We start from the raw sequence: 21,157 nt of genomic DNA, 5'->3' as shown, positions 1-21,157 counted from the left end.
CACATTTGAACTTGGACTCCACGCTGTGGGCTATCCGTCTCATCACTCGTAGGCTTACCAGTGTTCACAAAAGGAGGTCGATCTCATGAGCGCCACTGGGTCTCTGGCAGTCATCAGCTTGGTTTTCTGGGAGATGAGGAGGAGAAGGAGGGCCGGCACTCTCACTAGAGGAACTGTCACTGTTCTGGAGGGGAGGAAGAAGAGGAGTAAGGCCACTGTCATTGCCGGGCCCAGGAAGTGAGGTCTCTGTCGGGACTGGGAGGCTGCTAGTACTAGTTGCTGCATAAGTAGGCCTGCTCGCTTCCACCTGCCATGGTGTTTCGTTAGTCGAAGGAGGTGGTAGCTTTGCTGATGTGGTTATCTTCGGTAATTTGGCACAAGATTTATCCGATTTTTGCGGCGTTGTTGTGCAGCACTTGGTCTTGCCTTTTTTTTTTTTTTATCCATCTTGAACAACGCACGCACTCTCCAGCCGAGTCCTACCTGATTAACCAAACTTTTTAAAAAAACTTAATAGACAATTAGGTGAGGAGGCCTAAGAGGGCTTCCGCCGACGCCGCTGAGAAATATTGTCTGTCTTACTGATCTACTACCATGTAGATTGGACAACAAACACTTCGCTTGCTACACGTGGAAATTAAAAAGGAAGGTTACTGTCCATTTTTTTTAAAATTATTGACATAGGCTAGGTGTGAGATGACAGGCGCATTGAGCCCCGGGGATTCCGCTACTCAGATCTTTCCCACATGCTGAACTCTGACGTCACACACCACTGAAAATGGCCACAAACATGGCCGCGGTTTCGTCTGTCAATGGTGAGAATGGTTCTTGCGTTCCTTATGAGGACATGAATGCTCCAAGTAGTTCCTCCGAAGTTAACAAGTCTTTCCTCCGATCACCCTGACATGATGTGAAGGTGGCACAGATTGATCCTGTAGTGTATTAAAGATTATGACTATTCTAGAGGGACAAAGAAAATATGTTTATCTTAGTTCAAAAGTAGCAGTTGTAGGGTGACGCCCCAGGGGAGACGGGTGATTGGACCGCAGAGGGAGCAACCCATATTTTCACATTGTTTATAAGTATAGGCTGGGGGCACAGGAAAGCAGAGCAGCCATCACAATTCGAGAACACTGCTCTCCGGGGGATCTTGACTCCTGTAACTCATGCTGAAAGCTTGTGATATGAATAAACCTTATGATCCAAGTTCAGTATGAGCAGACTCCTTTGTTCATCAGCAATAATTGCCAGCATTTACTCGATACGACAATCCCCCAGTTTACGACTTGGAATTCCGAGTTGGATGACCATTCAAAACTATTTTTCCCAGTCAGGGCTCGTTTTTTCCCTAGTTCCCAGTTGTCTTGAACGCACTGAAGTCAGATCTCAGAGATTTCCAAGTTCCCAGTTGTCTTGAACAAGGCAGAAGTTAGCATCCTCATCATCAAACTACACCTGGAAACCATTGAGGGGCGGGACAAGATGGCGGCGTGAGTGGTTGCATTAAACCGGGATCCTGAAAACATTTACATTTTAAACAAGCCCTAATCTGATTTTGACGTCCTGAAAACCATCATCCCTGTAGTCGTTTCAAATAGGCTACAACCAGCAGATGGTGCAATTGGTTAAAGCAATATGTTGTGATGTGATGGACTTTGAGGAGTGATGCTTCCAGAAAGACACTGGGCGCATTCCTCTGCCCAGGCTGGTGCCTGCCAGATCTTACAACGCCTGGATAGGTATTTTACGTATCAGCTAATCACACGTTATAGCAATCTGTCGGTCGATAGCCTCTGCCAAGTCCCCAACAACCAGATGGTCCGGTTTTCAGGGCAAATGTTAAGAGAGCCTGTGACAGACTTCCGCTTTTGGACTTTTACAAGGCGAAGCTCCATTTTAACTCCTCCTCCACATTTACTGGAATTTTTTTTATTCTCGTCAAAACCAGTATGTAGGGGATCTAGTTTCAGCCGTTAGTCAGTCGCTGATGCAGTCATTGACGTAGCACGCAACCATTGTTTGATGTGTGCAACGTCTGAGAAGGGTAACGCGACCAATGACTTCAGGATATGGGAAACAACAGGTCTTACTATCAGTTTTCCATCAAAGCAGGAATGCTTTACTGCGTACAGTAGACTTTAAGCCTACTGGACAATTGTCCATAGTTTTATTTATTTTTTTTATTTTTATTTTTTTTGGGGGGGGGTATTGTCCATTGTTTGTATTTAAATGTATCATAATTGTTTTCGAAATCGAATAATTTTTACCTTAAACCTATCCATATAATTTTACTCATCTGATGAGACCAATTGCAGCTACGGATTAAAACGTTTTGGTAGAAAAAAATGCTTAATTTACAAGCCAAAGTGTTTGAACACCAGAGAGTGCTATTCACTTGAATTTGAAACTTGGAAGTGGGGCATTGTGTAAGATAGATATTTGCATCTCTGAAGACAATTGTAGACTTATCTTTTTCTATATGTTAGTGTTTTTCGTTGGTTAGTTTGGTTTTGAGAAAGCGATAGAGAGTTTATACGGGATGAAGAGGACTAGAGATCTACAGGGGGAGGAGCTATGGAGTTAGGGGAGGTGGAGTGGTAGAGCTTTTGGAAAAGAGGAGAAGAGGAGCCAGTTTGCAGAGGAGAAATGTGACAAGTAAAATCACAATGTGCAATTGGATTGTTAGATAAACAACATTTTTAGAATTGCAATCCAATTGCACAATCCAGGCAATAGAAACATGGTTTTCTAACAGCAGCTGGTTTTGATCTCTCTCTCTCTCTGTTCAACAGGATGCTGTTACTTCTTTTACAGCTAGGTTGGCTGAGCTCTGTTTCCTGACAGTTTCCCCCACCAAGATAATTATTGTGTGTGTGTGTGTGTGTGTGTGTGTCTTACAGAGCAGGAGATAGAGTGAGAGACAGTTCATGGAATGCTGTGATGTCATCAGCTCAGTCATACACAAAGGCAAGGAGGAGGACACACAAGCACACTCACTCTCCCGAGTAGTTACTCTGCCGTGGAGCGTCTGAACCCCACTGTGAGTACATCCTCCTTAAACAACACATCCTTTCTCTCACACATTCTGCTGAATTCTCTATCACTGACTCACTCGCTTCTCCTCTTCTTTTGTATTCTTTTCCACTAAATGTTGAGTTTAAACCAATCTGTTCTCAGTCTCAGGCTACCTTTGTCTCCCACCATGTGTTGATTGTGCTGTTTCCATTGTTAATATTACCACCATGCCTAGTGAAGTCCTTTCAGCCCCTCTGCTAGAGCAGCATTCTACTCATGCTGTCCTGGGATATGACCCTGTAGTTCGGTTACGGCACAACAACGACCATGTTAAAATGGAGCAGCCGTCTCATGGGAGTAAAACAAAAAAAAAGAAGGGCGGTTGGAAAGGGATGTGTGTGGGGGGGGGGTTACTGACGGCAGAAAAAATGCCCCATTCCTTTGGAATCTCCTCCCATCCAGGGCCAGACAGACTCTCAGAGCCCTGACATGGCTTGAGTGAGGAAACCAGTTTGAACTCTTTCACTCTCCCGAAGGAGGGAAAGGAGATTGCTGAGATTACTATGAATTGAAAAAGAAGGCAATAAGCAGTTACATCTTAAGAGGAGAAGAGACAAAAGGAAAAGTAAGAAAATACATCTAAAGACAAGGAAGAACAAGTGGCTAGGAGCACTTAACAGCAGCAGGATTAGCATACAGTAGGGAGTGCCAATCATCTACAGTGCAGACAGAGGTTGTGATGTGTCATTTTCCCTGATGCAGATTCACCCAGCCATGGCTGCCTGATGAGGACGGGTGTGTGTGTGTGTGTGTGTGTGTGTGTGGAGGGAGTGTCAGTGCCGAGGACGTCAGAGGAAGCTGTCTACAGCTGGTGTATGTGACAGAGGAGCCTCGATCTTCTTCTTCTTCGCCTCATGAAGCTTGTTTAGAAACCAACACATCTTCAGAAAACTGTGGACCCAAGGAGTCAGGACAGTACCCATCCACGCCCTGCTAGACTGGGCGACCTGCTGGAACAGCTCATATCTCCTTACCCCTCCACCTCCAGCCCACCACCACCATGCTGCAGCAGATACTAAAGGACATGTACATCGATCCTGATGTGCTGGAGGCCCTGAACGAGGACCAGAAGAAGACCTTGTTCCTGAAGATGAGACAGGAGCAGGTGCGGCGTTGGAAGGAACGTGAGGAGAAAGAAGAACGCAGACCAAAGCCAAGTACAGGTACTAACCTCACCCCTCCTTACCTCTCCTGCTACATCTTCCTGTGTGACAGGAGGCTGTGTAACATTTGTGCAAAAAAAGTATAATTACCTGCTTATGAAATAAGCCTACAAACACGTTTCATTGAAACCTACCCATCTGGTCTTCCTAAAGCCAGATACATCAGGCAAGTCACAGATATGTTGGTGTGTTTTTTTTGTTGTTGCTGTGGATTAACTAATATGGAGCTGCCTTGTGAAGTTGAGCTGCAAGCATGTGGCTTACCTCTGAGAAACATCCTGTGATGTGCTTGAGGCTACTGCCAATGTTTCAGTATCAACTGCTGCATGTTGGCAGGCCCTCTGTATGTGGGTCTGTGTCTGCCTGCAAGTAGGTTATGCACTTTGTTTCAATGAGATGGCATTATCTGTTTATATTATGAGTGTCAGCCAGCCTGAGAGGAGGTAATGGCTGAAAAGGCTGAAAAGTCTTCTGTTAAATCACTACCTGCAGTTTCTCACCAGTTGTACCATTTACCATCACAATAGGAACACTGGAGGGTATGTGGAAGTAGCCGGCCTCATGTAGCATCACTGGGGTGAGAGAAATAGGTCTTCAACTCGGGTTTCTAGTCACTTCCAATAACAAGTATGTCTGGGAGAGTAGGCCTACTGCCAGATCAGGATGTGACACTGCTATCTCATTTGAGGAAATTACATACTTACAGCTGATTCACCGTTAGTTGATTGAATTGTTGGTTCACTAATCAATCGTTTTTAAAGGGGCATTATCAGTGAACACAGCCCATCTGAGACGAAGCTGTCCACCCACTAGACACACACAACAAACAGCCTGAAACAGGCGCCATACTGAATCTGATGCACTCAACAACAAGAGAAAAGAATGTCTAATCAGAATATGTCTGGCTGCTTTTCCGTGCGTGTGTGTGTATACAATGCCCTGCTTTAGATCATCTTGTTCCCAGTGAAGGACTAGTGTGTGCGAGGGAGAGGCAGGCTGATGTCTGGAATGTGTGTGCGTGTGTCGGAAAAACAGATAACAGATTCAAATAGGAACACGCGATAGACAGAACTAGTGGCAGTTTCACCGAGTATATCTTGGACTGTATGTGTCACGATCGTCAGGGTAAGGAGTAGACCAAGGCGCAGCGTTGCAGGCAAACATACTAATTTATTAGCGAAACGTGATCAAAACAACAAAAGACGGTAACGTGACAGTACACGGTTAAACACAACCAACTCGAAACAAGAACCCACAAAACACAAAGGAAAACCGACAGTTTAAATATGGCTCCCAATCAGAGACAACCAGCAAACAGCTGACACTCGTTGCCTCTGATTGGGAGTCACTCAGGCCAACATAGAAAATGACAAACTAGAACCCCCAACATAGAAATATAACACATAGAACAAACACACCCTGGCTCAACAAATAGAGTCCCAGAGCCAGGGTGTGACAGTACCCCCCCCTAAAGGTGCGGACTGCGACCGCGCCTCAATAAGAGCTAAACAGGAGAGGGCTGGGTGGGCATACCTCCTCGGCGGTGGTTCTGGCTCCGGCCTTGCCCACCACCCTCCAATCAACCCCCCATAGCGCCCCTGGTCCGGTCTAGCCCCGCTGGCCGGAGCCGGACTGACGACACGCACCCCTGGCTTGGTGCGTGGAGCAGGAACGGACCGGACCGGGCTGACGATCGCACCCCTGGCTTGAGTGCGTGGAGTAGCACCTGGCCGAACCGGGCTGACGATACACACCCCTGGCTTGGTGCGTGGAGCAGGAATGGACCGGACCGGGCTGACGATGCGCACCCCTGGCTTGGTGCGTGGGTAGCAACTGGCCGGACCGGGCTGACGACTTCGCACCCCTGGCTTTGTGCGTGAGCCGAACGGCCTCACCGGGACTGACGACTCGCACCCCTGGCTGGTGCGAGTAGCAGGAACGGGCTGAACCAGGCTGACGCACTCGCACCCCTGGCTTGGTGCGAGTAGCAGGAACGTTCTGGACCAGGCTGACGACTCGCACCCCTGGCTTGGTGCGAGTGGCAGGAACAGGCTGGACCAGGCTGACGACTCGCACCCCTGGCTTGGTGCGAGTGGCAGGAACAGGCTGGACCAGGCTGACGACTCGCACCCCTGGCTTGGTGCGAGTGGCAGGAACAGGCCGGGCCGGGCTGGCGACTCGCACCCCTGGCTTGGTGCGAGTAGCAGGAACGTTCTGGACCAGGCTGACGACTCGCACCCCTGGCTTGGTGCGAGTGGCAGGAACAGGCCGGGCCGGGCTGGCGACTCGCACCCCTGGCTTGGTGCGAGTGGCAGGAACAGACCGGGCCGGGCTGGCGACGCGCACCGTAGGTTTGGTGCGAGTGGCAGGAACAGGCCGGGCCGGGCTGGCGACGCGCACCGTAGGTTTGGTGCGAGTGGCAGGAACAGGCCGGGCCGGGCTGGCGACGCACACCGTAGGTTTGGTGCGTGGAGCAGAGACAGGCCGGGCTGAGCTGGCGACGCACCCCGTAGGCTTGGTGCGTGGAGCAGGGACAGGCCGGGCTGGGCTGGCGACGCACACCGTAGGCTTGGTGCGTGGAGCAGGGACAGGCCGAACCGGGCTGTGGAGACAGATAGGAGACCTGGAGTGAAGAGCGGCCACCACCCGTCCTGGCTGAATGCCTACCCTCACACACTCTGTGTGTGGCATCCGCACAGGACGTACAGGGCTGTGTACCCGTACTGGCATAACAGCACGTGACACTGGAGCAGGATATCCGGGACCGCGGAGAGCCATTGGAGACCACGCAGCGTTGAGCCGGCACACTCCGTCCCTGGCTGCATACCCACCTTCGCACGACACGCCGGGGGTGCTCGCACAGGACGTACAGGACTATGCCGGACCACTGCGTGGCACAGTACGCCGCTCCGCATACCGCGGAACCTGCCCCGTCCCATGCTGCCATGCCTGAGCACGGGAAGTTGGTTCCGCTTTCCATCCAGGCTCCGCCAACCTGCCTTCTGGCCCCCCAAACCCGGTGGCCTCCTCTCCAAATCGCCCTGTGGCAGCCTCCTGCTGCCCAGCCGCCCATGCCGTGTGCCCCCCCCAAAATTTTTTTTGGGGTTGCCTCTCGTCCTTCCGACGATGACACTGCTGACGCCGCTGTTCCTCTCTCGCCAGGGCCTTAATCCTACCCCAAGGTCCCTTGCCCCCGAGCATGTCCTCCCAGGACCACGATTTGCCCACCTGGGCCATCGCCAACCTCTCCATCTCTTTACCTGGCGCTTCCTCCCATGTCCAGTCTGCCTGCTCCTGGACACGCTGCTTGGTCCTTTTATGGTGGGTTCTTCTGTCACGCTCGTCGTAGGGAATAGATGAAGAGGACCAAGGCGCAGCGTTGCAGGCAAACATACTCATTTATTAAGCGAAACGTGATCAAAACAACAAAAGACGGAAACGTGACAGTACACGGTAAAACACAACCAACTCGAAACAAGAACCCACAAAACACAAAGGAAAACCGACAGTTTAAATATGGCTCCCAATCAGAGACAACCAGCAAACAGCTGACACTCGTTGCCTCTGATTGGGAGTCACTCAGGCCAACATAGAAAATATAACACATAGAATAAACACACCCTGGCTCAACAAATAGAGTCCCAGAGCCAGGGTGTGACAGTATGTTAGAGAGGGGATCATGTTTTCTTGTATTGTGTATATCAGCTAGAGTAGAAGGCTCATTACATACATAACTACAAACAGAGAAAATGCAGGCTGTAATTCTATCCTGAAACTGGTTTGGTGTACTGCAGAATCTTGCCTGTCTGCATTTTCTTTCTGTTGGTCGCCAGTCCCTGTATGAGAAATCTGTGTCGTAATGACTTGTTTCACAATGTACTTTCCCTTGGCATTCCACTGAAAGAATCTGAGATCACAAGACAAACCCCAGAGCTTCTAATTGAGAAGTTTGGTCGAGAGAGATTTGCAACAGTGGATGAAAACGAGTCTCTGTGATGGCTGGCTGTAGGTCACTGTAGCACATGTCAGTTTGTGCATTGATTCTGCCTGACGTGTGTGTCAGATCAGGAGGAAGTCTTTTCTTGGCTGCCGTTGACAACAAAGCACTGATTATCAACCAGCTGAATGTCAGACAGGGAGGAGGGAGAACAGTGGCCTCTCTCTGCTAACGACCAGGGCAGCTGTTCCTACAAGTCAATGGCCCCCCGATAGACACTGCAGTGTTACACACACACCCCAATACACACCGCAGTGTTACACACACCACACTGGACTATAGGGTTAGAGACCCTTTTATAGCACATCTCATAGTCACAGTTCACGTTGAAACATGAAGTGTTTGGAGACTGTTGCAGACCTAGTTTGGTGGTTCTTGATGTGAAGCAGAGGAAATGGTGGTCTGTTACAAGCACAGGACCCAGGTGTCTGTGCAAAGCAGGAAGTGACTCCAGGCCCACTGGCCCATTCCTTCCAAATATGAACTGCGAACAAAGCAGGAAGCGCGCAGGACATGGTGGAGAACAAAAAGAGACAGCTCAATGAAATGGCTTTGACCATGTCTTAGTGCACACGGTAGAAAAGGTTTTGTGTTTTTCATCTGTTCAGTTATGTTTATGTCATTTAGTTTGGGGTGTATATACTGTAGTTAATGTGTTGAATGTTTGTGTAACTACATTAGTGTAGCGTGTACATGTAGTATGTGTACATCTGTATAATATGTAGCATTTAGGCTACATGACTAGTGCTGTGTATGACAGTTTTGCACTACGTCTTGGCGTGTAAGTACCCATTGTATGTGTTCCTGTATGTGGTTAGGTCCATTTTTGGTTTGTGTCTGAGCTTTGAGCACAGAACGTGGCAGACTGGTGACGTTTGCTAGTGGCAGATGATAGACTGAAGTGCAGGGCGGGGCGTCTTATTGCCACAGTAACTAGTCCAACCTATCCCTGAACGCTCCACAGATATGCAGATTTCAGGAATATAGTACGTACTAAATCAGAAATGGCACTGTTTGCGTTACAAACTGGAGGGGAACATGACTTCGGCCCGGGGTTTATGAGGGTCTCAGAGCAGAGGGGGTGGGATGTGAGTCAAGGCATGAAGGAGTATTGGGACAGGGTTCCGAGAGTCCAGAGCGCCAATTTGACAAGTGTGAAGTCACACATCCCAAGTCCCACATTGTCAGCTCTAGTTAGTGTCTTGCATGTTGAGAGAATTGTCTGTTTGCCTACGGTGTGTTTGCCTAGCTAGTATGTCTTGACTTGCCTGGGCTGAGTCCAGGGCATGTCATCGTGGTTTACCCCGGTGGAATGCCCTGTATTTGCCGCAGGACAGGCTGGCAGAACCAGTTCGCTGGTAATCTGCTCTGGAGGAGTGCCTCTCCTTCTTTTCAACCCAAACCCTCACGATTCAGAAAAGTTGAATGTCCTCAATGAGGCAATTCGTTTTGTAGCAATCACAATACATACATATTTAAAAACAACATCAGAATAGCAAAGGATATTTACAAGCAAGTAGGCTGGATAAGTGCCTCTACTGATCCTCTACTGATCCGGTGTGTGTGTGTGTGTGTGTGTGTGTGCTGTTTTTTTTCTCCAAGAAGGAACATTTCTCAGCCTTAACTCAGTGTAGTCACGTCATATTATTCAATGATGTGGTGGCTTTTCTCTTCTTTTTCCATCTGTTCCACTGCTGTCCATATATGGAGCCCATCATTGTCTGTTTACCACAGAAACATAAATATTAAAAATCTTGGTTTTGCTCATTTGGCAAGAATGTCTCTTTCTCTGTTGCGTCCAATAATATAACTCCAGTGTGTGTTTGTGTGTCCCCTGTAGCCAACAGTAAGAATGTGAGCTGGTTGCTGGGCAGGGATGGAGATGTTGCGGTCATGGTGATTGGAGAGATGGATGAGCTGAAGAACTCTAAACTCATCTGCTCAGGGCCTGTGGAGAGGAAAGCACCACCAAGCCTGCACAATAACACACGGTACGGACACCTCCGCAATACCAGCAGTGATTTTACCTGCAGTTCTGTGGAGTTGTGATAGTGGTATCAAATTGAGTGAGTGGTTGGTTTTTGTGTTTGACATTTTCTATTATCCCTGTTTTGATTTTCCTGTCTGGTCCTGTCTGTCCATCTGCAGCCACCAGACAACCCCCCTAAAGAGCAACCTGATAAACAGAACAGCCTCAGAATCTATCAGAACTGGGAGAGAGAACCTGCTTCCCAAAACACAGCCAGGGGTACAACTCAATTTAAAGGTGAGAGTTTGTGTGTGTGTGTGTGTGTGTGTGTGTGTGTGTGTGTGACCTTCCTGTTGCTGTCATTAATCTCGGACACAGCTGAGGGCCAGTGAGACGAGGGAGAGTCATCGCTCAGCAGCCAAATAAATCACCCCTTCTATCTCTCCCTCTCCTGACTCTTCCCTCACTCATCCCCCTCTCTTCTCCTCCCCATTGTTACCTCCAACACTCGCAAAAGACCTCTCTCCCTCTTCTCTTTCAACCACATCCTCCTCCATCCCTCCCTTCCCTCTCTCCATCCTGTCTTCCACTTTGTTTTGTACAGGCCCTGTCATTATCTCCTCCCTATTGCATGTGTGTTTTCCGCTATCTGTGAGTCAACGGAGGCTGCTGAGGGGAGGACGGCTCATAATAATGGCCGGAACGGAGCAAATGGAATGGCATCAAACACCTGGAAACCATGTGTGTGATGTATTTGATACTATTCCGCTCCAGTCATTACCACGAGCCCGTCCTCCCCGATTTAAGGTGCCACCAACCTCCTGTGCAGTGAGTCCTTAGTGTGTGTGTATGTGCCACCCCTGTGTGTTTGCGTAAATCTATATGTGTAAATTAAGTATTTTAATGAAGTGTGTAGGAGGGGGAGTGATTATTATGTATTGTTTATTATGTGTTATAGTAAACCCTGCATATTTGGTTTGACCCTAGAAATTTGAACCAAACCATGAAATTGAGAAGCGTGCTTGTGTCACATGTATTGTGTGTGTGTGTGTGTGTGCTGGGAGAGGTTACCTCCGTTTTCACGCTATCTTAAAAAGAGGGAGAAGATTTGCAGCGTTGGCATGGCAACCCTTTGCACATTGTGAGCGCAGGCCATGGTGGACACTCTGTTTCGCCTGTAGAGCATACCAGTGCCCATCCCAGGCACCCACGGCGGGTACCGCAAACAGAACATCAGAAATGTTTATAGAATAGTCCGAATAAGCACAAAGAAATGAATCTAAATAGGCCTTGTGCCGGTCTTCAGTGTGCTTACACTGTAAGTAGGAATACTTTATACATTTGTTGGACACCCATAACAGGTTCCAGTCAGAGAAAGTCAAGTGTGTTTAAATCTGTCATACCAGCTGACATGTTCCTGCTATTCCAACAGGAGAACAGTGAGGAAGTGAGGACATTGCCCCCTCTACAGGTATGTTTATATACTGCACATATCAGTGCTTTGTCTGTCTGCTCAGGAGTTATTAGTGACCCAGTAATGCCTGTGTTTGTGTGTTCAACCCACAGGTGTCAGTGAGTGAGCAGCAGCCACCTGCAGCACTGGAAAAAGTAAGTACTATATGAACACATTTGTGAGTTTGGGTTCTGTACATAAGGGTTTGTTATGTACACTATGAGGACATTTTTTTGTTTATGCTTTGATAAAGGTAGGTATGCAGCAATGTAACAGTATTAATACTGAATAAAACGACTATTAATACATGTAATCAAGTGTAATTTAAACAAAGACAGGAAAGCACAACATTAGTCTCATAGTATTCCTGGCCTAGGTATGGGGTTGAGAAAGCAACAAATGAGTCATTCTCTCAGTGGTGCTAGAAGGGGCAGGTTTCAGCACGAATAGCTATGATACAGACATAGATGGTTAGAATTTGAAAAACGTGTTCAAATATCCTGGCTAAGTGTGGTTTGCATCTCACTAATCCACCCTACAGCTCTCCTAAATATGTCTTGATCACGTCTGTGACTCTTCTGGACACCCACACCCTTTTTCTCTCTCTTTCCCTATCACCCTCTCTTTTTCTCTCTTTCCCTCGTTCCAGGGTGCGGAGGTTAGGCCAGCTGTCCCTTCACTCTCAGCTCTCTCCAGATCCTCTTTCTCCCAGCTGTCTCTCTCTCTCTCTCTCTCTCTCTCTCTCTCTCTCTCTCTCTCTCTCTGTTCCAGCCACTCCTGGCCGCCTCACCCCTCATACCTCTCTCTCCGTCTTTCTGGGGGAGCAGCTGAACTGTAGCAGTCCCCCAGTATGTATGTCATCGCTCTCTACCACATGCTGCAATGGGACTGGGTTGGGGTGGGGTGAAGTGGAATGAAGGGTGTTTCGTCGTGTGTGTGTGTGTGTGTGTGTGTGTGTGTGTGTGTGTGTGTGTGTGTAAGAGGAGCTGAATCACTGGAGCTTGGTTGGGTTTCTGGGCTCCTCTGGAGCAGATGGTTGATCAGGGAATTAAAACGCCAGAGACAGGGAGGGTGTCAGTCACAGATGGATGGGATTGTGGGATTGTCTCCTGAGGTTTGCGCAGGGGAGATCTCCTTTCCTCTCTTCTCTTCTCCTACTGCACGCAGCCAAGCCGAACCACAGGAGAAAACTCTCTATCACTCCGTTCATGCATCCTTACACAAGACTCCTCCCAAACATACCACTGCACGTCTCTGCCAACCCATGTCAAAGTCCCAATGCACAACCCCACCCTTTTATTAAATATGATTGGTCTGAGAGACCGAGATTCTCAATGAAATCTATTTTGTGTGATGTTGTCCAACACTTACTGTATATGAAAGCATTCCGTCAAACCTCTCAGTAACCTAAAGACATTTGATTCAGGTAGAAGAACTGTTGCTGAATATGCAAATCAAATGGTACGAATGAATCAGACACTGACTGTTCTTTCCTGTTTCCCCAGCAAGCTGAGTTGAAGCAGGATTTAGAGGTAGACGCTCCGGAGGAGAAGCCAGTCCTCCCGTCCTACAGACCTCACTCAAGAGCTGGCCCTGCCAACCTGAGGCTGGATACCACGCTGTCCCCTGTCCCCAAGAACTTCACAATCACACCATCCCCTGTCCCTACCGTCACACCGTCTCCTCTCCCCAGCACCGTAACAGTGTCTTCTGTCCCCAGCAGTGTCACACCGTCTCCTATCTTGAGCAGTGTCACACAGTCTCCTGTCTTGAGCAGTGTCACACCGTCTCCCGTCTTGAGCAGTGTCACACCGTCTCCTGTCTTGAGCAGTGTCACACCGTCTCCTGTCTTCAGCAGTGTCACACTGTCACCTGTCCCCAACAGTAATGCCATAAGAGATGCTCTAGAGAAGAGCACTGCCAAAGCACGCGCTCCAGTGAAGACCGTCACACCGTCTCCTGTCATCCCCACCATCACACTGTCCTCTGTCCCCAAGACCATCACATCCTCCCCCGTCCCTAGCTGTGTCAAAACGTCTCCTGTCCCCAGTGTGACACCGTCCCCTGTCCCCAGCTCCACTCCGTCCCCTGTCCCCAGTGTCTCACCATCCCCTGTCCCCAGCTCCACTCAATTGCCTTTCCACAGGACCGTCACTCCATCCCCTGTGGCTAGCAGCACGGCCATAAGAAACGCTCTAGAGAAGAGCACCACCAATACACATGGTCCAGAGAAGACGACCGTCGTCCCGCTGTCCGTCACAACCAGACTCCACCCAGAGGAGCCGGCTGAGCCCCACCCCCAGGAGACAGCCTGCAGCAGAGGTAAGAGAGTAGAGCAGCATGGGAGATTGGGTCCCCTCCATAGAGATCTCTACTTGGAAGTGACCTGTTTTACGATGAACATTGCCATTAAGGGCTTCCACCATTTTAAAGTAATCAACTGGGTGGGGATTCCTATGGGTTGGGAGCAATCAGCCATTGATCAGAGCATTGTCTTCTTCAAATTGGGTTGTACGGTTCGTAAATGCTTTAAGCTATATTATAGTGGCCACAATAAATGAATGACACACAACATTTGGTTCAGGACTCCAGCAGTGCAGGTGGCAGTAAATCACCAACATTAGCTTTATACATTTTTCAAACACAAAAGAAGAAGAACATTTAGACAGCCTCAATGGCACAGATACAACATTCCAACACTGAGCTAGGGTCAAACTTGAATGTATTGAGATTGTTGTGATGGTAATGATGATGTACATAATGGTAATGAAGATGTACACAATGGTAATGAAGCTGTGCCTCTTGTTTCCCCCCTAAAAATAACCATGTGGGAGCTATTTGACAAGGATTATCTGACTTCGAAGCCCTTTCACCTGGTGTGTGTTCATAATGGACAGTTATACCGTGGTTCTGCTGTAGGCCCCTATAGTGTAGGTTAGGTTTTCCTAGTGCGGTTAGCGAGGGGGATTTATTTGCCCAGTGTCCTAGCCAAATGCTGCCTCAGCCCACTGGAATCTTTATGAACTGGCAGACTAAAAGCGGGCCAGTGCAGCCTTGGGGGGTGGGGTGGGGGTGGGGGGGTTGTGTCATGGTCCCACATCTCCTCTGCCTCTCTATTGGCTACTCTCGCTCTCAGGGAAATCTCTTCCTATGTCTGTTTGTCTAACGCTTTCCACAGTCCCTCTTAACTAACATGACTTTTATTTATAAGTGTATGATGATAGCTGTCTCTTATGTCTCTGAGCCTCACATATAGTTTTAATTGCTTTGCCCTTGTAGTTGATTGCTTTATGGCAGCATCTATGTGTCTTGTTGCAAGAAATTGTTAATTTGGCCTCCCCTATTCCATAGAATTCCTCAGTATCTTAGGTTGTCTAGCTTTCCCTAACTGTGCAATATTAGGAGTGAGTTTAGTATCAGTCTAATTAGCAGTGTTTGGACTGTGTTCCTCTGGGTGATCAGGATAGGCTGGTGGTTTTGATCAGCGACCCACATCCCCGCTCGACAGACAAGTGACCCAGTTCACAAACCAGACAGACAGACTGAGAGGGAGCTAGACCAGCACCACCCAGTGGACGACTGATCACACTGCAGCCAGTCCTCTACCAGAGTTAGTCGGAACAAAACTGTCTCCCCCTGCTGGATATGTACTAACCTTACAATGAGGTGAAGAATTGTGTTTCTTTGTCCTGGCTGTGGAACCTGTAATTCAGGTAGAACATATTCATCGGTTGCATGTGTCTTCACAATTTTGAGACATTTCAAGTGAAGATGGCGAAGTCGTATGTCATTTGAATGAGTTACTTCTTTTGGGATGTTTTTAAATAATACACATATATATATATATATGGGATTGATGAGAACTGTGCAAACCGAGAGACAGCCATGGTTAAGTGTGTACGTGTTGTTCATGTAGGTGCCCATATTTCAAGTATGGGAGAGCCTATATGTGTTCACACACAGTTTGATGGAGTTTATGTTAATGTTTATTACTACCTCTGACAGGTTTTATTTCGGGGTTTAATGTGTTAATGTGCAAGTTTGTGTGAGTATATAAGATATGAGTGTGTTAATGTGTATGTTGACCTATGTCCATGCATGTAATGCGTGTGTGTGTGTACCCCAAGGGTGGGGTTGGGGTAGAGAGTAGGTGATAGTGTGCGTGTGAGTGTGTGTATGTGTGCATGCGAGTGTATCAGTCTCCTGCAGCTGCTGGCTCGCTGAGTGTGTGTGCCTCTCTCTCTCCCTCGGCTTTCCTTTCCTCTCTTCACCTTCAGAGAGAAGGACACACATTCCAGCGCTGCTTCCCAACTCTGTCCCTGGGCGACGCTCGGCCAGAGCTGATAAGTGACAGGGCCCCCAGCCTCCACACAGTGCCGTGCCGCGCGCCCTCCTCCTCCCCACGCCTCCTCCTCTTCCCAACCCTGACCACCCCCCCTCCCGCGGCCTGGCTCAGTGCACAGAAGTGCCGCTCCGGAATTCTGCCCTCTGCCCCACTTCTGCCCCCCATGCCAGAGAGGAGGGGGTATTTAAAGAGATAGGCTTGCTTTTATTTTGGTGCTGGTGGATGACACTGCAGCCCCCTCTCCCCCACTGTGTGTATGGGCTGGGGCTGGGCGGAGGTGTGAAGAGTGGGAGCCGCCTCGGAGGTCAGTCTGAAGACACAGTGAGACAGAGACAGCCACTGTATCATATTGACCAGTGACTTCGAGCACTGTGATCAGGTGTTGCCAAGGCTTCCTCAAATGGCTGATCAGTTAGTTAACTGCTTTTTTCCGCTCCGGTTGTGTTGACGGAGCTGAGAGTGTATCGGCTTGATGTTTGGCATTTGGTTTCTGGTAGAACGTTCTGCATGGGTATGGGTTTGGGCAGTTCTTGGTTTGTTAAGACAGGTTAGGTTGGCGTCTAGTTTCTAGAGGTATCGGGTTCATCTTCCTCACATGGATATTTTCTCAGAGGCATAAAATATATATATATATATATATATATAATTATTCTTACTATTCCCTCACCATACCCACATATAATGGTCAGGAATACGATGCACCCTTGCGCTCTCAAACACATGCGCGCACATACTCCTTGCGTTTAGCATTCCTATCAGAACCAACATCAAGACTCTGAGCTCAAAAAAACCCAAGCACCAAAAAGCCTCCGACCACGCGTGCGTGTGTGACACTGTGCTTGTGTGTATGCGTGCGTGCGTGCGTGTGTGTCCGCCTCAATCGCTGGAGCCTATCCAGGGTTTCCGTGGTGACCACACAACACAGCGAGACAATCAGAGGCAGGCCCACGCAGCGCGGCGAGAGGACATTAACACAGGAACTGCGGGTCAGGGTGCAGAGGGTGGGAGGGAGAGGAGGGAGGGAGGGAGGGGAAAGAGGGAGAGGAAGGAGGGGGGCAGAGGAAGGGAAAGGGTTGAGCGAGTTAGGGCAAGAGAGAGAGAGGAAAAACAACAAACGAAAAGTAAAACCTTTAAAGATAGTTTGGGCCTCTCTTTCATGCCTCACCGCTATCAAGTGTTTGCTTTAAAGCTTCTTTGGCCATAGAACTGACTGCCTCTCCTGGGCTGCACACAAACCCCCTACACTATACACATAACCTCTATGTGCGTGTCTGAATTTCATGTGGTGGGGTTAGTCAGAGATGGGTGCATGCGTGACTGAGTTGGTGAGCAGGAGGGTGTGTGTATTTGTGCTTGTGTGTGTTAAGGCGAATGTGGTGTGAGGGTCCAATTTCTATGTGTTGGAAAATGAGCGTGTGCTTGTCTGTACGTGTGTGAGTACAGTGGGTATCATAAGTATTCACCCCCCTTGGCTTTTTTCACATTTTGTTGCATTACAAAGTGGGATTGAAATAGATTTAATTTAGATTTTTATCACTGATCTACACAAAATACTCCATAATGTCAAAGTGGAAAGAATTCTACACGTTTTTACAAATTAATAAAAAATGAAATAACTAAGATATAGTCGTTGCATAAGTATTCACCCCCTTTGTTCAAATTTGGCTTTTCAAACCACATAAGTTATATGGACTCACTCTATATGGAATAACAGGGGTTGACATGATTTTTTAAATGACTACCCCTTCCTCTGTCCCCCATACATACAACATATGTAAGGTCCCTCAGTCAAGTATTTAATTTTAAGCACAGATTTAACTAAAAAGACCAGGGAGCTTTTTGAAAGCCTCATAAAGAAAGGCAGTGATTGGTAGATGGGTAACAATAACAAATCAGACATCGAATATATCTTTAAGCATGGTCCAATTAATAATGATGTTGTGGATGATGTATTAAACCACCCAGACACAACAAAGATAAAGTTGTCCTTCTGAACTGAGCTGCAGGACAGGAAGGAAACTGCTCAGGGATGTCACCATGAGGCAATTAGTGATTTTTAAAACAGCTACAGAGTTCAATGGCTGTAATGAGAGAACTGAAGATGCATCAACAACATTGTAGTGACCCACAATATTGACCTAAATGACAGTGAAAAGAAGAATACAAATATACAGAATAAAAATGTTCCAAAACGTGCATCCTGTATGCAACAAGGCACTAAAGTAATACTGCGACAACAAAAAACACGACAATGGAATACACTTTTTGGCATAAGTGCAAAGCCTTATGTTTGTGGCAAATCCACATGACTGAATGAATTCCTCCTTATTTTCAAGCATGGTGATGGCAGCAACATGTTATGGGTATGCTTGACATCGGCAAAGACTGGGGAGTTTTTCAGGATACAAAGAAACGGAATGGAGCTAAGCACAGGCATAATCCTAGAGGAAAACCTGGTTCAGTCTGCATTACACCAGACACTGGGAGATGAATTCACCTTTCAGCAGGACAATAACCTACAACACAAGGCCAAATCTATACTGGAGTTGCTTACCAAGAAGACAGTGAATGTTCCTGAGTGGCAAAGTTAGTTTTGACTTAAATGTGGTTGAAAATCTAAAGCAAGACTTGAAAATTGCTGTCTAGCCATGATCCCCAACACCTTGACAGAACTTGAAGATTTTATTTTAAAGAATAAACAAGGTGTGCAAAGCTCTTAAACTAACCCAAGAAGACTCACAGCTGTAATCGCTGGCAAAGGGGTTTCTGACGTGTATTGACTCGGGGTACTTATCTAATCAAAGTATATTAGTGTTACATTTTTCATGAATAAAAAAAAAAGTCATTTTTCTTCTTCCACTTTCACATTACAGAATATTTTGTCTAGATTGTTGACAAAAAATGACAATTAAATCTATTTTAATCCCACTAACATGATAAAAAGTTAAGAAATTCAAGGGGGGTGAATACTTATGATAGGCACTGTATGTGTGTTTAAGCGTGTGTGTGCTCACACATCTGTGTCCCCCGGGGATGGTGCTAAAATTACTCGGCTCCTCAAGCCTTCTGGTGTCTGAACAGCGTCTGTCTGCTCCCCATCGCTGTCCCTGTGGCCCTCCTCTGCTCCTCCGCTCCGATCCCTCCGTCCCTCAATTATACCCCCTCCCAAACATCGTGCCTCTCTCACACACACATGCATGCACACACACACACACACGCACCAACTACACCCAGCTGCGTCCCTGCTCCACTTCCTATAAAGATGACCTCCAGTCTGGCATACTACAGCCCAGGAAGGAAGAGTCCGGGAGGGAAGAGGGGAAGAGCGAGGAGGAGAAGGGGAAAGCACAGAAATAGGAGAGGAGATGGGATCAGGGAGAATATTCCATGATGGCAGTAGGCTGTCAGACCTCTCTTATTAGCATTCCCAGTTACAGGGATGCTCGACAACAGACCGAGACATAGTAACCATAGTCAGCTTCAGCTCTATTCGTTGATGCAAGGCACCTCTAACCATTCATCTAATGTCTGCCTCTGTCTCTCTCCCAGATATCCGTGTGATGGCAGCCTATCGCAGGGTCATGTCTGAGGATGAGGTGTCTGAGGGGGGCGGAGACACCTGTACAGGGAGTGGTCGTGTGGCTCAGCTCATGAAGAACTTCAGTGTGAAGAGCCTCACGCCCCCCGCACAGACCCCTCCTCCCCGCGGCAACAAGCCCCCCATCCCCACCAAACCCAACTACCTGCGCCTGGTTGCCAACCCCTCACTCAGGTAATCCACAGCACCTGACCAACAGGGCCACCCGCTTTCCCCCATCCCCACCCAGGCCCCACTGGACACTGCTGGGCACCCAGCCTGGGGTCTCAGCCACTGTGGACAGGGAAGCAAGGAGGCAGGCCGCAAGGCTCTCAGGACACAACCAAACCTTTGACTCCATTGCTGTTACTCCAAAAGCAAAGCAATGAGAATAGAGCTTTTGACATTTTTACTTGTGCCATGTTTTAATACTTTGTTTTATTTTGTATTTTAAATTGTACAGTACTGTAATTTCTCTCTGTGGGAAAAGGTGAACCAAAAGCGTTGATTGTAAAGAGCATCTTCCTTTGTTTCCTGCTTTTGCCATTATATTCAAGGTATTATTGACCATATCATACCATGTATTCACCTGTTGATATAATTTTTTTTATCTTATGTACAAATACCACTTTATTGTTACATTTAGCGTACAATATGTTCACAAAGCTTGTGCAATGCTATCAAGGTCATAAACATGTTCTTGAAATTGCAACAAATCATTACAAATGTCAACTTGAATGACACAGTACATTTGTTTCGTAGTTAAGAGCTTAACTGTTGGCTACTAAACATAAAGAAACCTGTTCAGTGTGCTAACATTGGCAGAGCCAAATTGATCATACATAGCTGTCATGACCAAGGAGATGGGTAGAGTACAGTATGGATGGATAGACTGGTAGAACAGGATGAGTTATCCTTCCTCCACAGCGCTCCTCCCTGGGAGTAGCACCCTTAGCTTGTTTACTGTCACTTATCCCCTGTCTGCCACCTGGCCGAACAAGCACCTTGTGCCATCTACCTGAGATTGACCAGTGACAGTGCCAAACGCCTCTGCTCTGTGTCCCAGTGGACCAAACACTGGCAAGCCACACAGTCCATGCCAAATAATACTTGTTAGCTCTGGGTTATCGTTCTGTTATTTTCTCTGTTTCCTCAGTATTCTATCTCACTTTTATAATTGGTTGCACTCTTTTTTTTATTTTTACTATGCTAATTGGGAGAGCGAGTGAGGATGATGTCTGTTGTGCCTGTGTGTAATGAGTGTGTTGTCCCACACAGGGTGTGTGTTGCACTATGTGTGTGATGTCAGGCCTGTGTGGCGCAACCGCAGTGGAACAATAAAATCATTTGACCCCTCCAAGCGCTAGTGATGTGAGTTTTCCAAGAGGCAAGGCGGTGTGTGTGTGTGCCTTCTGTATGATTCTCTCTCTATATATGTTTTGCGGCACAGACATTTACACCCAGTAAACTTTGGTTCCTTTTAGATTCCATGAGTGAAATTCAGAGTGAAAGTTGAGGAAAAACTCCCTATAGGCTTTCCCTCCCAGATCCCTATTTGAGTAGTTAATATGAAACATC

The 21,157-nt window shown here is 47.6% G+C and overlaps 1 protein-coding gene across 2 annotated transcripts; it reads left to right on the top strand.

Moving 5' to 3' along the window:
* Positions 1-1,962: 1,962 nt before the first annotated feature.
* On the top strand, positions 1,963-20,939 carry LOC121579596 (flocculation protein FLO11). Of its 2 annotated transcripts, none has more exons than XM_041894335.2 (9): positions 1,963-2,083; positions 2,901-3,040; positions 3,778-4,238; positions 10,076-10,226; positions 10,363-10,501; positions 11,637-11,675; positions 11,771-11,812; positions 13,163-13,979; positions 19,552-20,939. In XM_041894335.2, the coding sequence occupies exons 3-9, from the start codon at positions 4,076-4,078 to the stop codon at positions 19,776-19,778; spliced, it is 1,578 nt and encodes a 525-aa protein (XP_041750269.2). In that variant the 5' UTR covers positions 1,963-2,083; positions 2,901-3,040; positions 3,778-4,075; the 3' UTR covers positions 19,779-20,939. The 2 variants fall into 2 exon arrangements, with proteins under 2 accessions (XP_041750269.2, XP_041750270.2); XM_041894336.2 differs by having other exon boundaries at positions 1,965-2,083; positions 10,384-10,501.
* Positions 20,940-21,157: the final 218 nt, after the last annotated feature.

Source organism: Coregonus clupeaformis, chromosome 13, assembly GCF_020615455.1.
Source record: "Coregonus clupeaformis isolate EN_2021a chromosome 13, ASM2061545v1, whole genome shotgun sequence".
NCBI classification, from domain to species: domain Eukaryota; kingdom Metazoa; phylum Chordata; class Actinopteri; order Salmoniformes; family Salmonidae; genus Coregonus; species Coregonus clupeaformis.
Note: the sequence above shows the minus strand (reverse complement) of the source record. Positions and strands in the feature narration are given on the sequence as shown.